This window comes from Theobroma cacao, chromosome 10 (assembly GCF_000208745.1).
Source record: "Theobroma cacao cultivar B97-61/B2 chromosome 10, Criollo_cocoa_genome_V2, whole genome shotgun sequence".
Lineage (NCBI taxonomy): Eukaryota > Viridiplantae > Streptophyta > Magnoliopsida > Malvales > Malvaceae > Theobroma > Theobroma cacao.
In genome coordinates, this window is record NC_030859.1 from 3,864,690 (window position 1) to 3,885,992 (window position 21,303).

General features: G+C 30.3%; 1 protein-coding gene and 1 long non-coding RNA gene across 2 annotated transcripts; one reads left to right on the forward strand and one right to left on the reverse strand.

The window, feature by feature from the left end:
• LOC18586379 lies at window positions 7-6,130 on the forward strand. Its single transcript, XR_001929637.1, has 2 exons — window positions 7-523; window positions 5,557-6,130. It is a non-coding gene; the product is annotated as an uncharacterized LOC18586379 (long non-coding RNA).
• LOC18586380 (putative serine/threonine-protein kinase) lies at window positions 6,239-10,746 on the reverse strand. Its single transcript, XM_007009752.2, has 6 exons — window positions 10,538-10,746; window positions 9,700-9,815; window positions 8,987-9,197; window positions 8,511-8,748; window positions 7,969-8,119; window positions 6,239-6,685 (listed from the first exon to the last, which is right to left on the reverse strand). Exons 1-6 carry the CDS (start codon window positions 10,620-10,622, stop codon window positions 6,377-6,379), a joined length of 1,110 nt encoding a protein of 369 aa, XP_007009814.1. The 5' UTR covers window positions 10,623-10,746; the 3' UTR covers window positions 6,239-6,376.

Genomic DNA, 21,303 nt, shown 5'->3' on the forward strand with positions numbered 1-21,303 from the left:
AAAAAAAAAACACCCTCTCCCTGGCTCCCTCACTCCTTATTTGATTATGACCCAGCTTGTTTTTGCCTTCAGATCTCTCTCTTCTCCTCCATAAATACCTTCCTCTCACTTTCAGTACCATTGCTTCAATTTCTTCTTCTTCTTCTTCCCCCATGTGCCTCCAGTGAAGATATTGGAGATCATCTGCATCATCCCAAAGCGTGCAGTACTCAATGCATTTCCATTCAAAGCATAACCATGACATGAAATGCATACAATATACATATACTTATATCATGCACCATGCATATGTTTATGGCATCATCATGGCATCCGTGTATATATGTGCCTGGCTCCCTGTATGCCATTTGCAGAGCCCACCGAGCATCGATGGTCTCCGTGGATGGCGTATGAGGAGCCATGCATATATTCCATGTATATATACTTGTCCATGAATATTTTTCTTTTGCAGGGATTTTCCCTTTTTTTTCTTTTTCTTTGGTTTCACAGGCTGAAAGGGTACCAATGTAATTTTCTTTCCAAGGTATTTTTTCCCCTCTTCTCTGAAACTCGAAAGGTACTTCACTTCATCTTCCTCTTCTTCCTTTAATGATTGTATCATATTTTAGGGTTTTTTTTGGGTTGATGTGATGCCTACTGAGTATGTTGCCTGCCTGAAATTTTTTGCTCAGACTAATTTCTTTAAGCTTTTTGGGAAGATTTTGATTTTCCTTTTGTTTTTTCTTTTAACTTTTTTTCATTAACAAATGGGTTTGATGTAATATCCATGAGCCTTATATCAAATCACAACACTTGAAACGAGGAATCTGGGAAATATATCCTTATATTCATATAAAAATCTGTTGCTTAAAATTGCAGTGAAAATCTTAACTGTTCCTGACAACATGGAAGTTATACATACTTACATAAGCTGCCCTATCCATCCTGTAAATAGTTATTCAGTACTATACTCTTGTCTGATGGACCTTTCATGTGATCTCTGGTAACCATATCAGTGTCTCTTAAAAAATTATTAATTAAAATTTAACAAAATTTAAAACACCCAGTTCTTCATTTATTTAACAAAGCTGGATTTCTTTGGTGATCATGCAAATTAAGCTCCATTTATCTGCTAAATTTGTATCAAAACAAAAAGAACTCGTAAAGTTAAAAACTGGGTTTATTAATTTTTCCATTTTCCTCTCACTTTTCTTTCAACTTTGTGATTTTAATTACATGTAGCTTTAGTAGTAGAGCTCAAGTAAATTATATACAATATTTTTAAAAGAATAGGAAATAAAGATTGAAAATAATGGAAGTATTAAATGGGATTAGCTAGAATATAGTTTATCTTTCAAATTACGTTTGGTTAACATTTTCATCAAGTTAAATATATACATATATTAATGGTATAAAATAAAAGTTAAAACCCTATTAAACCTAAACCCTGGGGGTTAGTTTATTACAAGAGCTAGTAAAAGTTCATGTTTCAAACATATAAGAGCGTCTTCTTGAAATGTGAATGAATTCCCAGCTTTTTTCAAAAAAAAAAAACATGTAAGAGCAAGCTTCTCCAATTTTTTTTTTTTGAATTAAGTTCTTTTGTGTTTGCTAGTCGAGCACTCACTCTCTCTCTCTCTCTCTCTCTCTCTCTTCAAATCTCTATTACTAAAAAAGAAGCAGAGAAAACAAACAAATCCCATTTTAGCTTTAGACCATTCATTTGACATATATGATAGAGAAGGAAGATTAAAAAATATAATCAAAGTTTAAGCCTTTAACAAAGTTTTTATTTCTTTTATTTTTTTTATCTTATCAACAACCCAAGAAAGTTGGTTCCAGCCATTTAATCACTAGTCCTCCCATGCCAGAAGTTGGAGAGAGCCTAAACAAACAAATCTTTATACAATGAATTTTTATTTATATATATATATATTAGCTGCAGCCAGGTATGAAATGTGAATAAAAGGCTTACGTTTGTGTATATGCACAGCACAGACAGGTTTAGGGATAGGCTGGCTTCTCAGCTCATATATCTCAGGTTGGTTAGATTCTCCTCTCTAGGTTTTAGTCTTTTCTCCTTTTCTTTGTCCCCTTTTTTCTATATCTTTATCAGTCCTTCAAGAGAAAAAAAAAAAGAAAGAAAAGAATGGATTCTGGGGGCAAAAGTAAAGTTTGTGAAAAGCAGGTGCAGAGGATTATGATCATGGGTGGTGGGGGAATCTGATGCAAAAAAGAAAGAAAAATTAAAGAGAGAGAATAAATTGGACCACCCGCCTCACTTCCTCAGGCCTCAAAGTCTTTCCTTCTGATTGGCCAATAGGGAATAATGCTATACGGTCAAAGCAGGTCAAAAAGAACATTGGGTCAGGCAGAAACGAAGGGACCATGTTGGAGAGATCTCCTGAAATCAATTAGTAGCTAGTTTTAATGATTTCAATTTATCATTCCAATTTTTTTTTATTCACAGCCCTAATGAGAGAACATTCTCCTGGATTGATCAGGGCTTTGCAATTGGGACTATGAATTTTAAAATAAAAAAGAAGAAAAAAAAGAATTCCCTATTAGGCAACCTATTGGAGGGCCCCCTAGTCTTCAATGTGTTTTGCTGTTTCAAGTTCCACTTTTCATCTTTTAGAAAGCAGATTCTATATTCTTTTTTATTTAATACAATATAAAATTCCTATATCATGGTGGGTATTTTGAAAGGAATAAGAAGGGAATTATTTATTTATTTATTTTGGGTACGAATTGGTTTGGGAGAATTATCTTTGGCTCTTCAAATGATTTCATGTCTCCAAAAGAAAATTTTGAAAGGCATGATTACATGCATTTTCTATTGGGTGACTTTGTTTGTACTAAGGCAGGCACATCTACATAATTGCCTGTCTTATCAATAATTGGGTAACTCAACATGAATAGTCCAAAAGCTTGTTGATTTTTACCAGGAATTTGAGATCGATTTTTTTTTCTTTCTTTATAATGAATTCTGCAGCCCTTTTTGTTCTTTATTATACTTTCTTCTTTTGATCACATGCAGGTAAAGCATAGTACCATATGTCACATAATGGTTATCTGATCTCAACAGTAAACAAGAACTATTGGAATGTACTCATGTAGTTTTCCTTTAATTTAAAAAAAATAATAATAAAAACACTGATCAGTTTCTCATTAGTCAGTAATTACTCATTACAAACAGGATAAAGCTTATGGGACTGGACATGCGTTATATGTAAAGTCAATGTTTTAGGCTCAAGAAAAGTACCCTAGCCTTGTTCATAGGTTCACAACTGTATTTGCATCCATACAGCATAAATTTATTTACAATTTGGGCAGAGATAAATAGAATTAAAGATATTAAGTGGCCCAAAAATCTCTTAGTTTTGGAAGTAGGGTTTCTTCTCTCTTCTCACTTAAATCATCCCTTTCTTTCTTAGCTAAAAGCCAAAAAAATTTCAACCAAGTAATTAATATCTGAATAATATTTGGTTAGTCACCCAATCCACCTCCAAAATTAGAGAACCAGGCCAGAATCCATTAAGTTTGACTGAATGGAAAGTGAGTAGGAATTGGGGTAGAGAATTATGCACATTAATCAATGATCACATTTTTCATATTGAAAGAAATTAAAAGTTTACTTGTTCCTTCAATCTCCTTTGGCAGCTTCTATTTAGAAAGGTATATATCCTGCTGCTTAGTGCTTTTTGGGTATGAGCATTTCCAATTCTTTCCCCACCAAAAAAAAAATTTAAAAAGAAATGGTGTCTTAATTTTAAAAAGTTGCCCTTTTTTCTTGGATACCTCACTTGTGGAAAGTAGCTTAAATATGTGTTAATAAGCTGTAATGATCTGTATAAGTACGGATATTGAAACACTTTCTGATTGCTGAAAATGATCATAGTCATACATTATATTCTTAAATTTTCATTTTAATAGTTTTATTACTAATATTAATAAAATTTATTTAATTTATAAATATATAATAATATTATCTGTATTGAACGACTTTCATTTAAAAATGCTTTTCTTAATTTTAATAGTATTGAATAATTTATAAATTTTAATTATTGTGTATATAATTATATTTTATTTATAAACAATTAACTTTACACTTTATAAATATTTATATTTCATATATAATTATTATTTAAAAAATAAAATACTAGTACATGATAATATGCTAGACGTAGTAGAAAACATTCATCAACAATAGTTAAGAATAAAAGAAAGTGTGCTCATTGTCTTTGCTATTTCAATGTTGTCTAATTCTTACTGTTAGTTGATTGATTGAGAGTTATTCGACTAATAGTTAATGGAGAGTCCTCAACCCTAAGATTGCTCCTTAGAAGCTGAGTGTATAGATGTTGCAAACTGAGTTTGTATACTTTCAGAGTAGCAGCCATATGACTTGACTGATCAACTAGCAAAAGATGGGGTCAGCTACTTGTTTCTAACATGACAGGACTAACAGGGAAGGGGGTTGGATAGAGTATAGTTGTTAAATCGATGTACGTATTGTGTATTAAAATTTTATTTTTAGTATCGAGTATTATATTTTTAAAATTAATTATAAATAACATTTATATATGTAAATAAAGAAAAATTGAAAAAAATTATATTTTTTAATAGAATTGAAGATTCTAGGATGTAAATTGAAAAGATGATAATTTTTTTAATTTCAAATTTTAACATATTTCTTAATAATTTAGATTTTTAAATAAAATATATATTTTATGTATTAATTTATTAATTTAAAAAAAAAATAACATTTATCATGTTAAAATTAAATGGAAATTTGATTTTTTAGTATTTTTTTGTTTAAAATCTAAAGATTGAAACTCATAAAATATAATTTTTCATGTTTCAACTCAAAAAATAATAAAAAATAAATTTTTAATAATTAATTACAATTAAGCTTATAAAAAATTGTATTGACTATATCATATGATACGTTCTCATATCGTAAAATATGTATCGCGTATCGTATCATACACTTTCGATATTTAATCAAATGCGATATAATTATAAATACGTATCATTTTTTATCAATATCGTAGCATATTGTACGATATGTATCGCGTATCATACGATAATGATAACTATAATAAAAGGTGTATAGGTGGAGGTAATAAGCTTGGTTATTATGATGGTTTAGGGGCGCTGCTGTTCCTATTTTCATTGAATATAATCAGCCTATTTTTCAAAGGAAAAAAGGGGAATGGGAGGGCTTAACCTATTTTTATGAAATAATTAAAATACAAAAATTGAGCTTAATTATTATTTTTTCTGTCAGATCAAAGATGAACGTTTTAATTAGCTTTAACTCCTCGAAAATGCATGTTTCTCTTTTTTAGTTAAAATGTTTGAGATCATTCATGAGCAATGGAATCTAAACATCATTTTCTTTGATGCTTGAAACTTCAAAACCTTATTTGGTTTGATTCGTACACCAGGGCTTAAGTTATGTATTGTTCTTAGGAATGATAGATCCAAATTTCCTTTTTGTTTTCAGTACTCATTTGTCATTAAACCTTGGAATTCGTATCAAATCCCATTTAAATCGTGGGGTTTTGGCAGGATGCGGCGGGGTTTTGAGGAACCGTGTGAGGGGGGGTCGGTTGTGGGACTCTTATTTGGACCCCTTCGGACTGCAGGATTCCAACCATGCAGAGTTAATAGCTATCAAACATGCACTGCAAATGTTTGCTTCCTCTCCTTATGTTGGCCTTAAAATGATTGTAGAGTTGCTTTGTCATGTGTTCGTGAGCCACCAGGAAGGCCATGAATAGAAAATTATGATGATATTATTGGTAATTGCTTACAAGTGATTGAGATTATGACTCAGAGGAAGGCTGATAATACCTTTTGCTGATTCATTGACCAAGTTCGGTGGGGAAAGGGTGCTATTTCGTACGGTTCTCTGCCTCATTGGGCATATTGGACTTTGTTGCATGGGGAGGATAATATGGGCTACTTGTTCTTATACCTTGTTTCTAGGTTGTCTGGGGTTTAACTATCTGTGAGATGCCATGGGTTACTTTGTTATCGTAGGATTACAATCCTGTTGGGTGTATAGGGGTGCTGTAGAATCTGGTGTTATGATATGGCTACTTGTTATGTTCCTTTGAAGTAAAAAACATCCATTAAAATAGCTTCAGAATGTGGATATATATAGAAATACGAATACTAATAGTGTTGCTTGGAATATTTCTCCATGTATATTGAGTATAAAGATTTATTATAATATATAAAATCGGTGGTGATTTTCCACAAAAATTAACATTGGTATTTTGGGTTTGGCCCCAAAAAACTATTTACAATCTATCATGAGTTGGAATAAAAACCAAAAAAAAAAAGGAGATAACTAAGGAAAATCAATGTAAAAATCCTAGTTGATTTATCTAGTATGTAACCGAGGGCTTAACATTCTGGTATAGCTTGGTGATGAGGAACGTCTGTTTCCTATTTTGACATCCATGATATTGGTGATGAGCCCTGGCTTTGATATCTGCAAATCATCCATGTCTATTCCATCGCACATCATCTTAATCGCCTTCGACATGTAAGGCCGAAGCCCACATTTCTCTTGCACACACAGCAACCCCACCTTGAGGAAATGAACAACTTCTTGCTCTGATGAGATGCTCCCTTTCAGCACAGGATCCACCAGCTGCAGCAGCTCGTTTGATTTGCACATCTCCCATGCCTGCATGCATGCATTGAATTAATCAATTAAAGCATGATTTAATTGCATTACAGTATTTGTTCTAATAATCTGTTTGCTTTTCAGGACAAATCAAGCTTGTGAACATGCAAATGTCTAATTGATGGCGGCAATTGGTGGATGAGCAACCAATCGGTGAGACCCCACGAATGAATGGACAAAAGAATGGTCACTGATTTTACCTTTACAAGATTTTGCTCACAAGTCTTCATTGCCATATCTTTCTTGTATATGTAAATGTGGTCAAAAGTCACTTTATTGACAAAGAAAATTCAATCCACTATGTACATTACGACTGCAAAAAAATTTGGACGGTGGGCAGGTATATATATCAACATCAAAAGGTTTGTTAAGGTGTCATCCTCTCAACATATATATATATATATATATATATATAATAAAATTGTCCCATTAATTAATTAACATGACGCAATTTATAGGATACTAGACTTGTCCCTTTGTCCCTCTTAATTAAGAGAAAATTAATTTAAGGAAATGAAAAAGAAATGAAATTACAGAGTTATTGAAGCCTGGTCTAGAATTTGAGGTTGTTGGTAGTGGGTGAGCCCTTTCCACTTCCGTTTTGTGCTTTTTTAATTATTCTTTTTACTAATGTTAATGTATTTTTGGTACAATATATGTATATGAATAAATAAATAAATAAATAAATAGATATAAAGAAAGAGAGTAACACGAAAAAATAAAAATAAGAGCTAGATCTGCATATATAAAAAATCAATCATTGTCATAGACAGATATAAATTTAATACAACATAATAATATATCATAATAATAATAATAATGATATAAAATTGAAGCTCCCTAACTACTTAATTATTATATTCATATGCACCAGAGCATTTAGCTCATTGGTTGGTGCATGATCCTCTACTTAAAGAATAAGGTTCGAATCTTCCTTCTCTCAATTATAAAAAAAAAAAATTTATTATATTCATATATTTTGATGAAAAAGTAAAATAAGTTATTGGTTTTTTTTAATGGTATAACAATATACTTAGAATTGAGAAATTACAAATAAATGTTACATTTACCTCCTATAAAAATTTAACGAATGAATTATCACTTTTTATCGTGTAATTTTTTTAAAAAAAAAGCATTGAAATCTGTATTAATAAAAATAAAAATTTACAAAAAAATGTCAATCAAATCTCTAATTTTTTATTAGACAGAAAACTAATATTGAGTATTGTTTTCAACCTTTCAATTTATCTCTCATAAATGTAGAAATAATTAAGAATGTATACCTTCTCAACGAGGAAGAACTCTCCTAGTTCTACATCGAAGTCTATTGCTGTTCGTCCACTCACGATCTCTAGAAGTAACACTCCGAAACTATAAACGTCTGATTTTCGTGTCAAGTGTCCACTTACAGCATACTCTGGAGCAAGATACCCACTTTGATACAAAAGCGAAAAATAATAATAAAAAAAGCGTTAATTAGAAACCCTTTTATCTAAAATGAAAAAAGAAAAATAAATTAAAGTCTTTTCTGAATTGAAGAGAAGCTTAATCTCGAGCCACTCTATTCCAAGAGTAAAGAAAATTCTCACCTGCCCTAAATGAAAGTTGTCACATTTTGACTTTTTTTTTTCTTTCTATTTTGGCCGACATTAATTTAAATATTTTTATTTCAATTGAATTTTGAAAAATTATATATCTGAAAAAAACTTGGTTCAAAGATTTTAAAAAAATAATTTAAAACAAAAAAAGAGTTAAATAAACTATGACAACTTTCATGGGAAAAGGGGGAGTAATTGAAATATTGCTTACAAGAAGAGATACTTACAATGTTCCGGCTACTCCTGTACTAAGGTGAGTGACATTCTCGGAAAATAGTCTTGAAAGACCAAAATCTGAAACTTTGGGAGTGAAATTTTGATCTAAGAGTATATTGCTAAGTTTGATATCTCGATGCACAATATGTGGCTTGACCTCCTCATGAATATAGGCAAGGGCCTGAGCAATCCCTAGAGCAATTTCTTTCCTTGATTTCCAGCTAAGGTTTGCTCTATTTTTCTCCCCTCCTAGCATATATCGAACAACATTTTTTACAAAAAAAATCAAACAAATGCATATATTAAGTCATTGCAGTATTCTTTTAACAATATGGACTTTTTTTTTTGGTTCAATCGGTAAAATATGAAGCTGAATTTGGATAGAGATTTTAAATTCGAGGGATCATCAAAGATTTACTTTATTTTGTACTGTTCAAGCCCAACGGGCTTCTCTATGTATGTAAAAAAGAGAAAGAAAAGAGCATACCTAGCAAGACCTGAGCCAGGCTATTGTTTTCCATGTACTCATAAACAAGAATTCTAGAGGGTCCATCAATGCAGCCACCATGGAGCTTAACAAGGTTTGCATGGCTTATATTGGATAGTGAGACTATTTCAGACATGAATTCCCTGTCTCCTTGCTTTGATTCTGCTGATAACACTTTAACAGCCACTGTTCTTCCATCTTTGAGCCTCCCCTGTAATGTCCAAATCACAACAATATTGTTAGCCAAAGCAAGCTTACGTTTGAAGTCCATGAGAGTGGAAAGGTTCCAGCCCCACCAAGGCGGCTCAAATAGAAAAATGCAAATTTTTCTCCCTCTATGTCTATGATATAATTAAAAAAAATTCCACAATAATATGATATAACCAAATAATACCACTAATTATACCCAATAAGAATGTGCTTAATTAATGAAAACCAGCTAACAATGATATAAAGTCAATTATATCAGGTCAGATGTAAGTCCGACAAATAAAATCAATTGTGTTATGATAGGTTAGTTATAATGAGGTAAGTCTGGAAAAAAAATAAATTTGATATGATTTTAAGTAATGTATATAGGTATTTGTCATGATTATAAGTTTTTTTACATTTGTGTAATCTCAATTTAATTAATATATGAGATTTTCTTTTTAAAAAAAATAAAAAAATAATGAATTTTAGAAGGAAAAAGTATGAAAAGGGAGGAAAACTACCTTATAGACAGAACCAAATCCACCTTCACCAATTTTATTGGAAGATCGAAACCCATCAGTGGCGATTTTCAATTCATCATACAAGAAGGCATGAAGGTTTCGAAGAGTTTGAGAATCTGGAGCCATGAGTAGTTGGCCAAATTAACAAACTATCGCATAATCAAACTCCCAAATTGATCAAATAAATAATATTATTTTTAAAAATAATCAAATAAAAAATATAATTGATGATGTGACCCATGAGGCATGAATAACATATATATATATATATATATATAAAGTCAACTTAAAAAGATATAAAATATTTTAAAATCTAATAATAGAAAAAAAAATCCTGTATGTGTATTTATTGCTATTAGAAAAAGGCTGCATTCATTCCCCTTAGACATTGCACCAGCACCACTATAACATTTATTGTTTTGGCCTATCCTCTTACTTCTTCCACTCTCAAGTATTAATCTCAATGGTTTGAAATTTAATAAAAAAACTTGATGGAATATTATATATGTATATATATATATATATATATATGTAATTAACATAAATNTATATGTATATATATATATATATATATATGTAAATTACATAAAATATGTATTTATATAATGTTATTGGATAAGTGCAATATTTGCATTCTTGGGACTGATAAAGTTGAATGTGAACCCAGGTTGGATTACAAAAAGAGAAAAGGAGGAGGAAATTTTGACATTGTATACTCTTATAATTATATATATTAGTTTGAAAAAAAAAGAAAAAGAAAAATATCCAAGCTAAGATATATATAAGAAAAATATGAAAAGACTGAAAATATGGATAAATTGAAACTCCCATAACCTACCTTGTTCGTTATGATTCGAAAACGATTTTGATGAAGAAGAAGAAGAGAAAGAGAAACAATTTAAGCTTGAAATGCAAAAATTCATGATCACTCGAGCAATATATTCGATATATCTTTAAAAATATATATATTGGATTTATGCACTCAAGCTTTCATCTGTATGATGATCCATCAGAATTCTTGGAACATCAAATGGAAAAATGGAAGAGAAAAACGATGAAGAGAGATATCAGTTTGAGTTTAAGCTAAAAACCCCTTTATATATGGCAATCATTGGAGCAAAAATATTAATTTCTTTTCTCCACTTGAATACTTTTAATAAGTGCAGTCCAGTCATCAATAGAACCTGGGGTGATGCAATAAATGAAAGGCAAGAATTAGAAGAAATCCCTTTTATCAAATTTGGATGGCTGAGATCATTCTATCTTCATTTTGTCACTTGCGTTTAACACCCTTTGATTGCATTCAATCAACATTGGGGAAGGGGGGGAGGGAGGCGGCAGCTGTCTACGTTGATATACTTGATACTCTAGTTTGATTTTAATTTTATAATTTCATTTAATTTTTTCAGTATATTGACTTCCTTGATGGAGACCAAAAATAGCAATAACCAATGACACAGTATAAGAAAGTCTAAATATAAGCAGGAATAGTTCCAAAAGTCTATGTATGGTCGATATAGAGCCTTGGATTGAACAATAAGAACCAATTTATTACTAAGAGATTATAAATTCATGGATTTATTCGACCTATTTTAATTGTATATTTGATTTTAGATGCACATAGTTAGTAAGATGTTATATCATAATTTTGTTTTTCAATTTTATAATTTCATTATAATGTTTTTCTTGATGCAGCAGAATCTGCAATTGGTGGGATCTTTGGCTTTGATTGGCTTAGGCCACTCATTTGTATTAAAATAATCTTGTGTCAATAAATTCTACAACTAAACCTCAACGCTCAAGTTTGTCTCTTTTACACGAATGCATATTTGGCTATGCCTTATTGTCTTTAACGAGATTAATTCATGTTTTGGATTGATTTGGATAGTAATCTCTCTCACTCACGACCATTATTTTTTATTTTTTATTTTGGATAAATCAGAACGTTAAATAGATCAAGGTACAAAGGAGAGAAAATAATATCCAATAATAAATAGTTCTATAAGCATTTCATTGACATTAAGTACCTTAATGCCTTTGGGAACATGTACGAGAGAATCACAAGGCTTGAAGAGGTGATTTAAGAGAAGAAGGTCAGGTGGCAGCAAGGGGACAAGGGATGAGAATATTAGGGAGGAAATTTGGAAATTGAGGACGGAGTTATGGTCGTTTTACTGGGCGGAGGAGATGTCATGGTAGCAAAAATCGAGAGTGAAGTAGATTTTAGAAGGGGATTGGAATACTAAATTTTTTCATACATTGGCTTCAGTTAGGAGGAGTTGTAACTTCATGAACAAGTTGTCAATACAAGATAAAGTGGTGGAAAACCCAAGGTTTATATAAGAGGAAGTGGCAAAGTTTTTTGAGGACTTATATGGTCATAGTGAGGTTGAACCTCTTATGGTCATGGAATGTAACTTCAAGTTTCTCTAGGAACAGACAGCTACCTTTTGGAGAGGTCATTCTCTGAAGAGAAAGTGTGGGAGGTGATTCAAAATGTGATGGTAACTAGACACCAGGGTTAGATGGGTTGAATTTTAATTTTTTTCAAATCTTGGTGGAAGACAATTAAAAGGGAAGTGACGGGTTATTTGATGGATTTCTTTGATCTTGCATCTTTGATGAGCACATTTATACTTCCTTTATTACACTCATTATTAAATGCGCTAATCTAAATGCCTTGAATAAGTATAGATCAATTAGTCTAGTGGATAGTGTTGACAAAATTATGGTCAATGTGCTTGTAAATCGTCTAAGGCAAGTGATTCAGGAGGTTGCAGAGTACAATTAGTTTGCATTCATTAAATGCAAACAAATCATGAATCAGGATTTCCTTGAGTTTGTGATGTGTAATATGAGATTATGATATCAATGGAGAAAAAGGATGAGGCCATGTATATCCATAGCTCTGTATCGATTCTTGTAAATGGAACACCTACGAGGCAATTCAAAATGGGGTTGAGGACTTAGACAGAGGTGTTTGCTATCCTTTTTCTTGTTCAATTTGGTGACAGAGGTTTTCAATGTGCTTATGAACAAGGCATTAATTGGTCATTGGGCTATGTAAATTGAGAATTGAGAATAATGGCTTGATGGTAACTCATCTGCAGTACACAAATGATACAATGATTTTCAATAAATCAAAATAGATAGTGTGATCAACATGAAAAGGGTTTTAAGATGTTTCCGAGTGGTGTGGGGTTTAAAGCTTAATCTCTAGAAAATAAAATTATTTGGAGTTGGGATTGATGAGATTGCAGTTGAAACGTGTGCTAAGTTGATTTCCTACAAAGCGAATGTTCTTCCATCTACATACCTAGGATTACCAATTAGTGCTAGGTAGAATTCCCAAAGCATTTAGAAACCTATTGTTGAGAGGTTTGAGTCCCAGTTGGCAGGTTGAAAATCTAAATTGCTTTATTTCGAAAAGAGAGTGATAGTTATTCATGCAGTACTAGCGAACTTGCATATCTATTAAATATCCTTTTTTCAGATTCCACAAGGAGTGAAGGAGTTGGATAGAATTTAGATGAGGTTATTGTGGAATGGAACAATGGATAAAAGGAGAATCCACCTCGAAAATTGAGGGTCGATATGTAATTATAAATATGGGGGAGGGGAGGGGGGGTTGGAATCATGGATCTTTAACTTAAAAATAGAGTACTTTTCAATAAATGGATTTAGAGGTATAATAACGAGCACAATAGCTTGTGGTGTACAATCATTGTGGAAAAGCATGATAAGGAACGACTAAGGCTATTACCTCAAGTTGGCAATGACAGGAAGACATCCTTAATGTGGAAAACATTATTAGCCCACTAACCATAAATGTGGAAAACATCCTTAATGGTTTGGTCCCCCTCCCGGCTGTATTTAATTTGATTATTATTAATAAAACGATAACAAGGTAGTTGGACCCTGCGAGAACTTCCAGCTTAAAAAAAAAATCATAAATGGGTTCTTTTTTTTTTTTTTCTCTATATAAGTATTGGTATTGCTGTCAGTACTAAAAGTAATATTGCATTTTGGGATGATAAATGGATTGATGTATAATTCTCCGTATGACATTTTCAAGAATCTTTGCCCTAGTAGTTAACAAGACTAGTACCAACAATGAATTCAGTAGTTGGGTAAATAATGGGTGATTGTGAGATATTGCATTGAGAAAAAGTGTTTTCAATAGAGAAATGGGGATTTGGAATCAATTTTATGAATGCATTAGAGAGACATTTCTTAACTTGATGATGGCAGATAAATTGATTTGGAAAGGCTTTGCAAATGGTAATACACAGCAAAATCCTTTTATAGTTTAGTATTTGGAAGTAGTCTACTTATTCCTTACTCATTGAGAATGATTTTGTTAGCATTATTAAGTAGGCTAGTGATTCGAATAGTGCACTGTAAAAGTATAGAAAGCAGTTACTCAAAATTGAATTTTTCAAAAGGAAAACAATTAATTGGAAGATCATTCATACTTTGAGAAGTGCACATGGAGTTGCTGATCAAGTGACTAAAAATGGGGTATTGAGGGAGAATGATTTTATTAACATTATTCCTTAGCCACAGATTGTCTTTCATATTAAGATTATTTAATTATAAAAAGGTCAAAACTAAAAGATCCCATAAACCTCTTCAACACATGCATATATTTTCTACTTGGTAGAATCCCAGAAAATGCTTGATCATCACAAATTAAATATTCCTTAATGCCAACCAATTATTGCTCCCCCAATAAAGAAATAAAAGAGAAAGAGAGGAAAATTGGGGAAAAAACATAATACCAGGTCGAACTTGGTGAAATAAATAATTGAGGTGTGGCTTAAGTTTGAACGAAACCCGAAGGCTTTTTCTCCGAAATTTCAACTCAACTCAAGGATGATATTGGTCCATTCAAAAGAAACAAACGAGGAATACTCAGTCAGCAAGGTCTAACCGTCCACGTGAGTCCTACAACTTTGATCACGTTTTCTTTTAATTTTTTAATTTATATATTTATGTAGGATAAAGTCTTACAAGTTTGATTTTTATTTTTTGTGACTTCGTCAATTGTTATTCCTCCGGCCAGCTTTCCTCCTTTGCTCTATTGGCCTTCATTTAAAAAAAATTAAAAGATTTATTAATATTTGATAAAAGAAAAAAACAGTAACCATGTGATTAGGTAGTATCGTATTTGAGGTTTTGTGGCTTGGAACGAAGTTACATCTTAAGTTGCATAGCTCCAATGATTGGAAATTATAATAATGATTTTAAATGAGTATAATATTTTAAAAAGTTTCTAAATTAGTAAAAAAATTTAAATAAATTTTTATATTTTTATTACGTTTAATGAAATTCTTTTATTTTATTTTGAATCAAATAAGTTGTTATATTTTTATTTTGAATCAAATAAGGTTTTATAATTAATTATTGATTTAGTCAAAAAGTCATTTGTTATTTTTTTATGTCATGTGACACAAACGTGGTAAACTAATATGTCATAATTGATGATGATATAGAATGTTAATGCAGCATGATAATATGGTCATGTGACATTTTTCACCCTTCACATCAACGTTATATGGATATAAAATGACAAATGACATTTTGAGTAATAATTATTAATCAACCATTAGTTATAAAAGCTTATTTGACCTAAAATAAAAATATAAGAATTTAATTGAACGTAATAAAATAATAAAGATTTATTTAATTTTTTTAAAATAATTTAAAGGTTTTTTTGAATACTATACCTTCTAAATACCAACAAAAACCAATTCTATCCTTTTATTGAAGTGAAGGAGATTCAAACTCAAACTTTTTTGAGTAAGAACATGCTCGTGTTTATTATGAAATCAAATATTCAAATGTAGAAAACAACTGTATTGGTATCCATAATTCTATCATGATATCTAAATACTAATTGCTCATTATAGAGTACAAGAAGAAGAAGAGGAAACTCTTTCTTTTGACATTAACGTTAAATGCATGCTTACTTTCAAACTTCCAAGCCTATCTTGCAAGGTAAAGAGATAAGGAAATGGACAATACATAGAGGAAGGAATTGGACAGATTCCAACTTTGAAAATGGAGACAAGAGAAAAAACAGAGAGAGAGAGAAAGAGAGATTGGTCGATGATAACTAATTCAATCGTAATTTTTAAGCCTTAGTGAATTACAAGCTTAATTTGTTAAATTGAAGAATACTCTTCTCCTTGAAAATTTTGACTAGAAGATGGCTAATGACTTGATTTTCTGATCAAACAAACAGCAGACTCTAAGTTAGGTAAAGTACTTAGAAAAAAAAACACACAAAACAAATTCCAACTTTTTTTCCTCCTTGAAGTTGAGTAATTTTTGGTTCACATGCTTGAAGGCTTGGATCAATTCAAAGGCTATATGAAAATTCAATAATTGCTTGTAAATTTGAACTCGTTCTTGGGTTTATTTTATGTTGTTTCAAATGGGTGTCCAATGAACTTAATTAATTCTTATAATTAATGAAGATTTTATTTTAATAATATTTTCATAATAGCACAATGCCAAATTGTCACTTTTGTGTAGCTGAAAATGGATTCAATATAATATATTAGATTATTAAAAAATATATATATTACTATATACCCAATTCTTCAATAAAAAGAATACTTAAGAGACTTACAATAATTGAACCAAAATTGGTTTTTGCAATTTTCCTTTCATGAACTTATACATATACAATCAACCACATATGCACACATTTGTGAATATATCTTTATGTAACTGAAAATTATAATAATTTTTTTTTGTTTGGAATCGTGTTATAAAATGATTAGCTATAGTCAAACTTATGTACATATAAAATAAAAAAAGAACGATTTTTTTAATATCTTTATTGTATATTTTCCGAGAAGAACATTAATTTATTCACAAAGAAAATTGAAACGGATTGGAAAATATCATTAATCATGTGATCCTTCTTTAATTGAAAAATATATAAAAAAAAAAAACAAAACCATTGTCGAATTACTTCTGGAAGAATCAATTTGACCAGAAGATTGCAATGACTTAATTAATACTAAGCAAAGACAGAGTCAAAAATTTAATTAGAAGAAAAAAGAAAAGGAGGAAATTTTAACTTGATACTTGAAAAATTCAAAGAAAAAATTGATTGAAGAGTTTATGAAGATTTAATTATTCCATAGAAAAGAAACTCACACTTAATTACTTGGAAAATTTTGAACTTAGTCATGGATTTGTTGTTGCGCACATGGGTGCTGTTTGAATTTTTTTGTTTAATGAGGATTACATTAAATAACATATCAAATTGTCAATAGATTTTCTTTGTCGCCTCTGTCCTTCCAGTCAATGCGGCAACCAGCGGCTTGTCCCTTCCCTAATATTTTAATGACTCTTTTGTTTATTATTATTTTTATAATATTTTAAAAATATTTTATATTATATAAAGCTAACGTGTAATTTATATAAAAAGTAAAAATATCATAAAATTATATAATATATTATATTAATATATTATATTATGATTTTATTAAAATATATTAATATATCATATTAATAGTTTATATTATAAAATAATAAATAATGTTTTGAATAATAACAGTCTGTAATTGTTATTTATAACAATATATTTGACTAAATAAAAATTTGATGACTTGATTGGTTAAATGTAAGAGAAAAATATAAATTCATTTGAATATTTTGAAATAATTTATGATTTTTTTAAATAATTTTTTTTTATTTTTATATTTTGCAAGAAGTGACTCTTAGAATTTTCCAAAGGGGTGGCTATCTGCCTACGCTAATAGGCCTAGCTTGGTACGATTTGGGGCTTGGGCTTTGGGGCTTGAGTTCGAGCATGGGCTTTAGTTGAGAAAATTTAAACTCAAACTTGACTTCAATAATAAATTTAATTAATTTTAATTTTAACATAATAAATAGGGTAAAATACTCTTACCTTCTTAACTTTTAATCATAATTTTATATGGATCTATTAATTTTTAAAATAGACAATTCGTCTCAAAAGAATATTTTTCGCTGAACATGTAAGTCCAGTAGTTAGTCCATTGTTAATATTTTTATTAATTTGATGACATGGTAATATTGAAAAGATAATGTTACTTTTCATTAATTTTAAAAATTATCACACCATATTGTTGTAACGTGCAGGTCCGGAAACTCGATCTCTAGACATCGGCGAAAATAAAATTGTTTAGGAGCCGCCACCAATCTTTTTTATTTAGGTGTGATTGGTCACCTATTAACCCGATTCTAATCGACGAAGTCCTAAATTAATTTTAAGTCCGTCGAAAGAACGAGAACTGATCCACGTTTTTTAAGGATGGGTTTGAGAGTGCGGTTACACACGGAGAAAGGTTAGCACCTTCGTGGCGCCTGTTCCACGAATGGTACCATTTAATCTTAAGTTATCCTATTATAGCCTACTTTTGATTTAATCCCTACTTATTAACTAAATTTTCATTAAATTGACTAACTGATTTTTTTATTGGGTTTTATGTATGCACATAATGCAAGCGTAAAATGATGTCGTGACTTGTTTATTTTAAATAATGGAGTTGGTAGTCTTTTATTGAAAAATCATTCGAAGATCATCCCAACGCTTTGGTGAAGTATCGAAATTTTCCTCACCTAGAGATATCCCGGAAGAACCCGGATCTACTAGTTCCTCGGGGAAATCGCATCATCGAAACTCCCGCACCATTTGCAAGATAAATGTGGCATGCTATGACAGGATAAAATGATAATATCTACATGCATGCGTTTGTTGATTTAGGTGGCTCATAATACATCCAATTATGTGTTTAATAATCTATCACTTTATTTATATGTTTATGATTATTTGTCATTTTTTCATGGATTATTTATTTAATTTATTTATTTTTTATTTTTTTATTTTGTCCTTTAATTAACGTTGTTGATTAATATTTTACTTGATTATATAACTTACCAAATAAACAATTAATTAATTTTTTTAAACGATCAAATTAACTTTATTTAGTAATATTTATTAACTAATTTAAGTTCAAACACAATATTATGTAAATTTATTATTTTTTAATATATCATTTTTTAACAACGATTATTTGACTTAACGGGTATTGAAGTTTAGAGTTCGGATTTATTCCGACGCTTCAGTGAAAATCTATCTCGAACTTCGTACTAAAAAAAATCTCACTTAGAAAAGGCAACTCTTTACCTTTCTTGAGTGAAATTTATCAAATAATCATTTTATTTTTCTTTTTTATTCTTCTCATTTACTTTTCATTATTACTATATTTTTTTTTTAAAAAAAACTAAATCTATTATGAATTTTTTTACTATTTATTTACTTATTTTATATAAATATTCTTTTAAACTATGCATCTTTACCATTATTTTTTTTATTATTACTATCATTATTATTTTTTTATTTTCTAGCATTAAAAGAAGCATTCATAATATATATATATACATATATATAAATAACTTTTCCTAATATGGTTTAAATCATAACAACAAAAAAATATAATTTATTTAACAAAATGAGCTAACCCAAAATTAATTGAAATAAGCCCAAACCAAAGAGAATGGGTTATACCTTTCTGGGCTCGGATTAGCCCAGCTCAGTGGCCCGTAAAAGCCCAAATCTGCTACACCTGATCTGCTTCCTGAGGCCCACAAGGTAGAACCCAAAACGCACCGTTTTGAGAATTTATTTGGCAGCTTTTATTCCACCAAAACGACGTCGTTTTGATCATAAACCTAAGTACTTAAACCTTCATTTTCCCTTCTCCTCTCATTTTTTGCCTTCTTTTTCTCTCTCTAACTGCCGCCTCTCTACCTTTTCTTTAAAAAACTTCCCTCTCTTTCTCCTTCTTCTCTCCCTTACGCCGACAGCTTGCCTTTCTCTATTTTCTTTTCACCGGTCGGTGACTTCTCTTCCCTACTGCTGCAGACCGGGAGTCCTAGATCCCAAATCTCTTCCTCCTAAACGGTGCCAATTCGCTTCTTGATACCCAAATCGAGCCTCCTCCCTTTCACCGCCAGTGACCCAACCGAATTTCCCCAAGAAAATCACAAAATCCGAACCCCAAAAATCCTAAACCACTGCCATTTCCCCCATTTTTTGTATTTTTTGGTTATGAGTTTTTGGTTATGAGTTTTTGGTTGCTCGAAGATTAGGAATTTTTTTGTTTTCTTTCTTTTTTGCTGCTAGGTTTTTTTTAGGAATTTTTTAGGATGCTGACGCTAGGGTTTTCAGATTTTTTGGCTCCCAATCGATTGCTTAGAAAGCTAGCTTTTTGGTTTCTGGTTCTTGCCCTCTGATTTTGGCTTTTTTTGGTTTGAAATTTTTTTGTTTGCAGATTAGCTCTTTTATTTTTTTTGAATCGTTTTTTTTTCCTTCCCTTATCTTTTTTTGCAGGTGATCAATCCTTAAAAGTTAGGTTGTCCAAAAATTTGGACAACTCGGCAATGGGGTTCTGGCACCAAGGAGTTGGTAGCCAGAGCCCCATCACTCATGGTGGTTGGGGAAAGGATGGCTGGGTATACGCCCACCCATACCTCTCTTCTTCTTTTTTTTTTTTTAATTTTTTATTATTTTATTTTATATATTATTATTATATATATTTTTTAGAGGTGTCTACACATATAACTTATATTTTTTATTTTTTATTTTTTTTCTTATGAAAAAAAACTCCTTACCTCTTCCTCGATTGATGCCGGATCCAACTCTAACCGAATGTCCCTCCCCCAAGTGCTCCTTGGGATCTGGTGCTTCTTGAAAAATTCGATCAAATCTAACTCAAATCCAATTGTCGATTGAATTAAAAAAATAAAAAAAAATATTTTAGATATTTTAATTTAAATATTAACATCATTTAACTATTTAAGACAGAATGTTCATTTTATAAATTAATGAACCGTATGTAATTATAATTAAAAGTTAAGAATGATAAAATATTTTATCCTAATAAATATTGTAGATGGACTAACAAGTTCGGACTTAGGGTTATAAGATGTTGGTAGTCATTGGATTTGATCCATGCCTAATTTTAAGTCTAATAATAAGAACTATGGGCCCAACCTAATTTTGAGTGGGGCCCACTCTACTTAGAATAATAAATTAAATATGTAATTTATTTTTACATAAATGTAATTTTTATAATTGTACTTTTAAATTTGATTAAAAGTTACAATATTCAATACAATATTCCTTTTACTCCTAACTTTTGATTATTTTTGACCAAATTAAAAAATACATCAGTATATCTGCTTCAAGATAAGTGGTAAATTTGTACCATTATCCTAAGTAGAATGGTGTATTTGAACCTTATTCCCATGTAATGTAAAGTATTTTTACAAAAAAATAAATTTTTTTTTACATAAATAACTAAAAAATAATTATTCAAAATTTGATTCAATAGTAAGCATATATCCTTAATTCAAAGGATCAATTTGAATGTCTTTGCTCAAATTAAAAAAATGTAAAAAAAAATATTTAAAGACACTTGTTAATGTAATATTTGTAGAAAAATTTTGATAATTATATATTATTTCTACCCATGAGAATAGTATATTAAATGAAAAAAATATTATTTTTTAAAGACATAACACTAGAAAAAGTCCCTA

Excerpts from the sequence above, each read along its gene's own strand:
- LOC18586380 (XM_007009752.2), bottom strand. The coding sequence starts at position 10,622 with ATGAATTTTTGCATTTCAAGCTTAAATTGTTTCTCTTTCTCTTCTTCT. Across the intron at positions 9,816-10,537 it reads TTCGAATCATAACGAACAAG|ATTCTCAAACTCTTCGAAAC; the intron begins GTAGGTTATGGG and ends TCATGGCTCCAG. Across the intron at positions 6,686-7,968 it reads AGTTCTTCCTCGTTGAGAAG|GCATGGGAGATGTGCAAATC; the intron begins GTATACATTCTT and ends GCATGCATGCAG.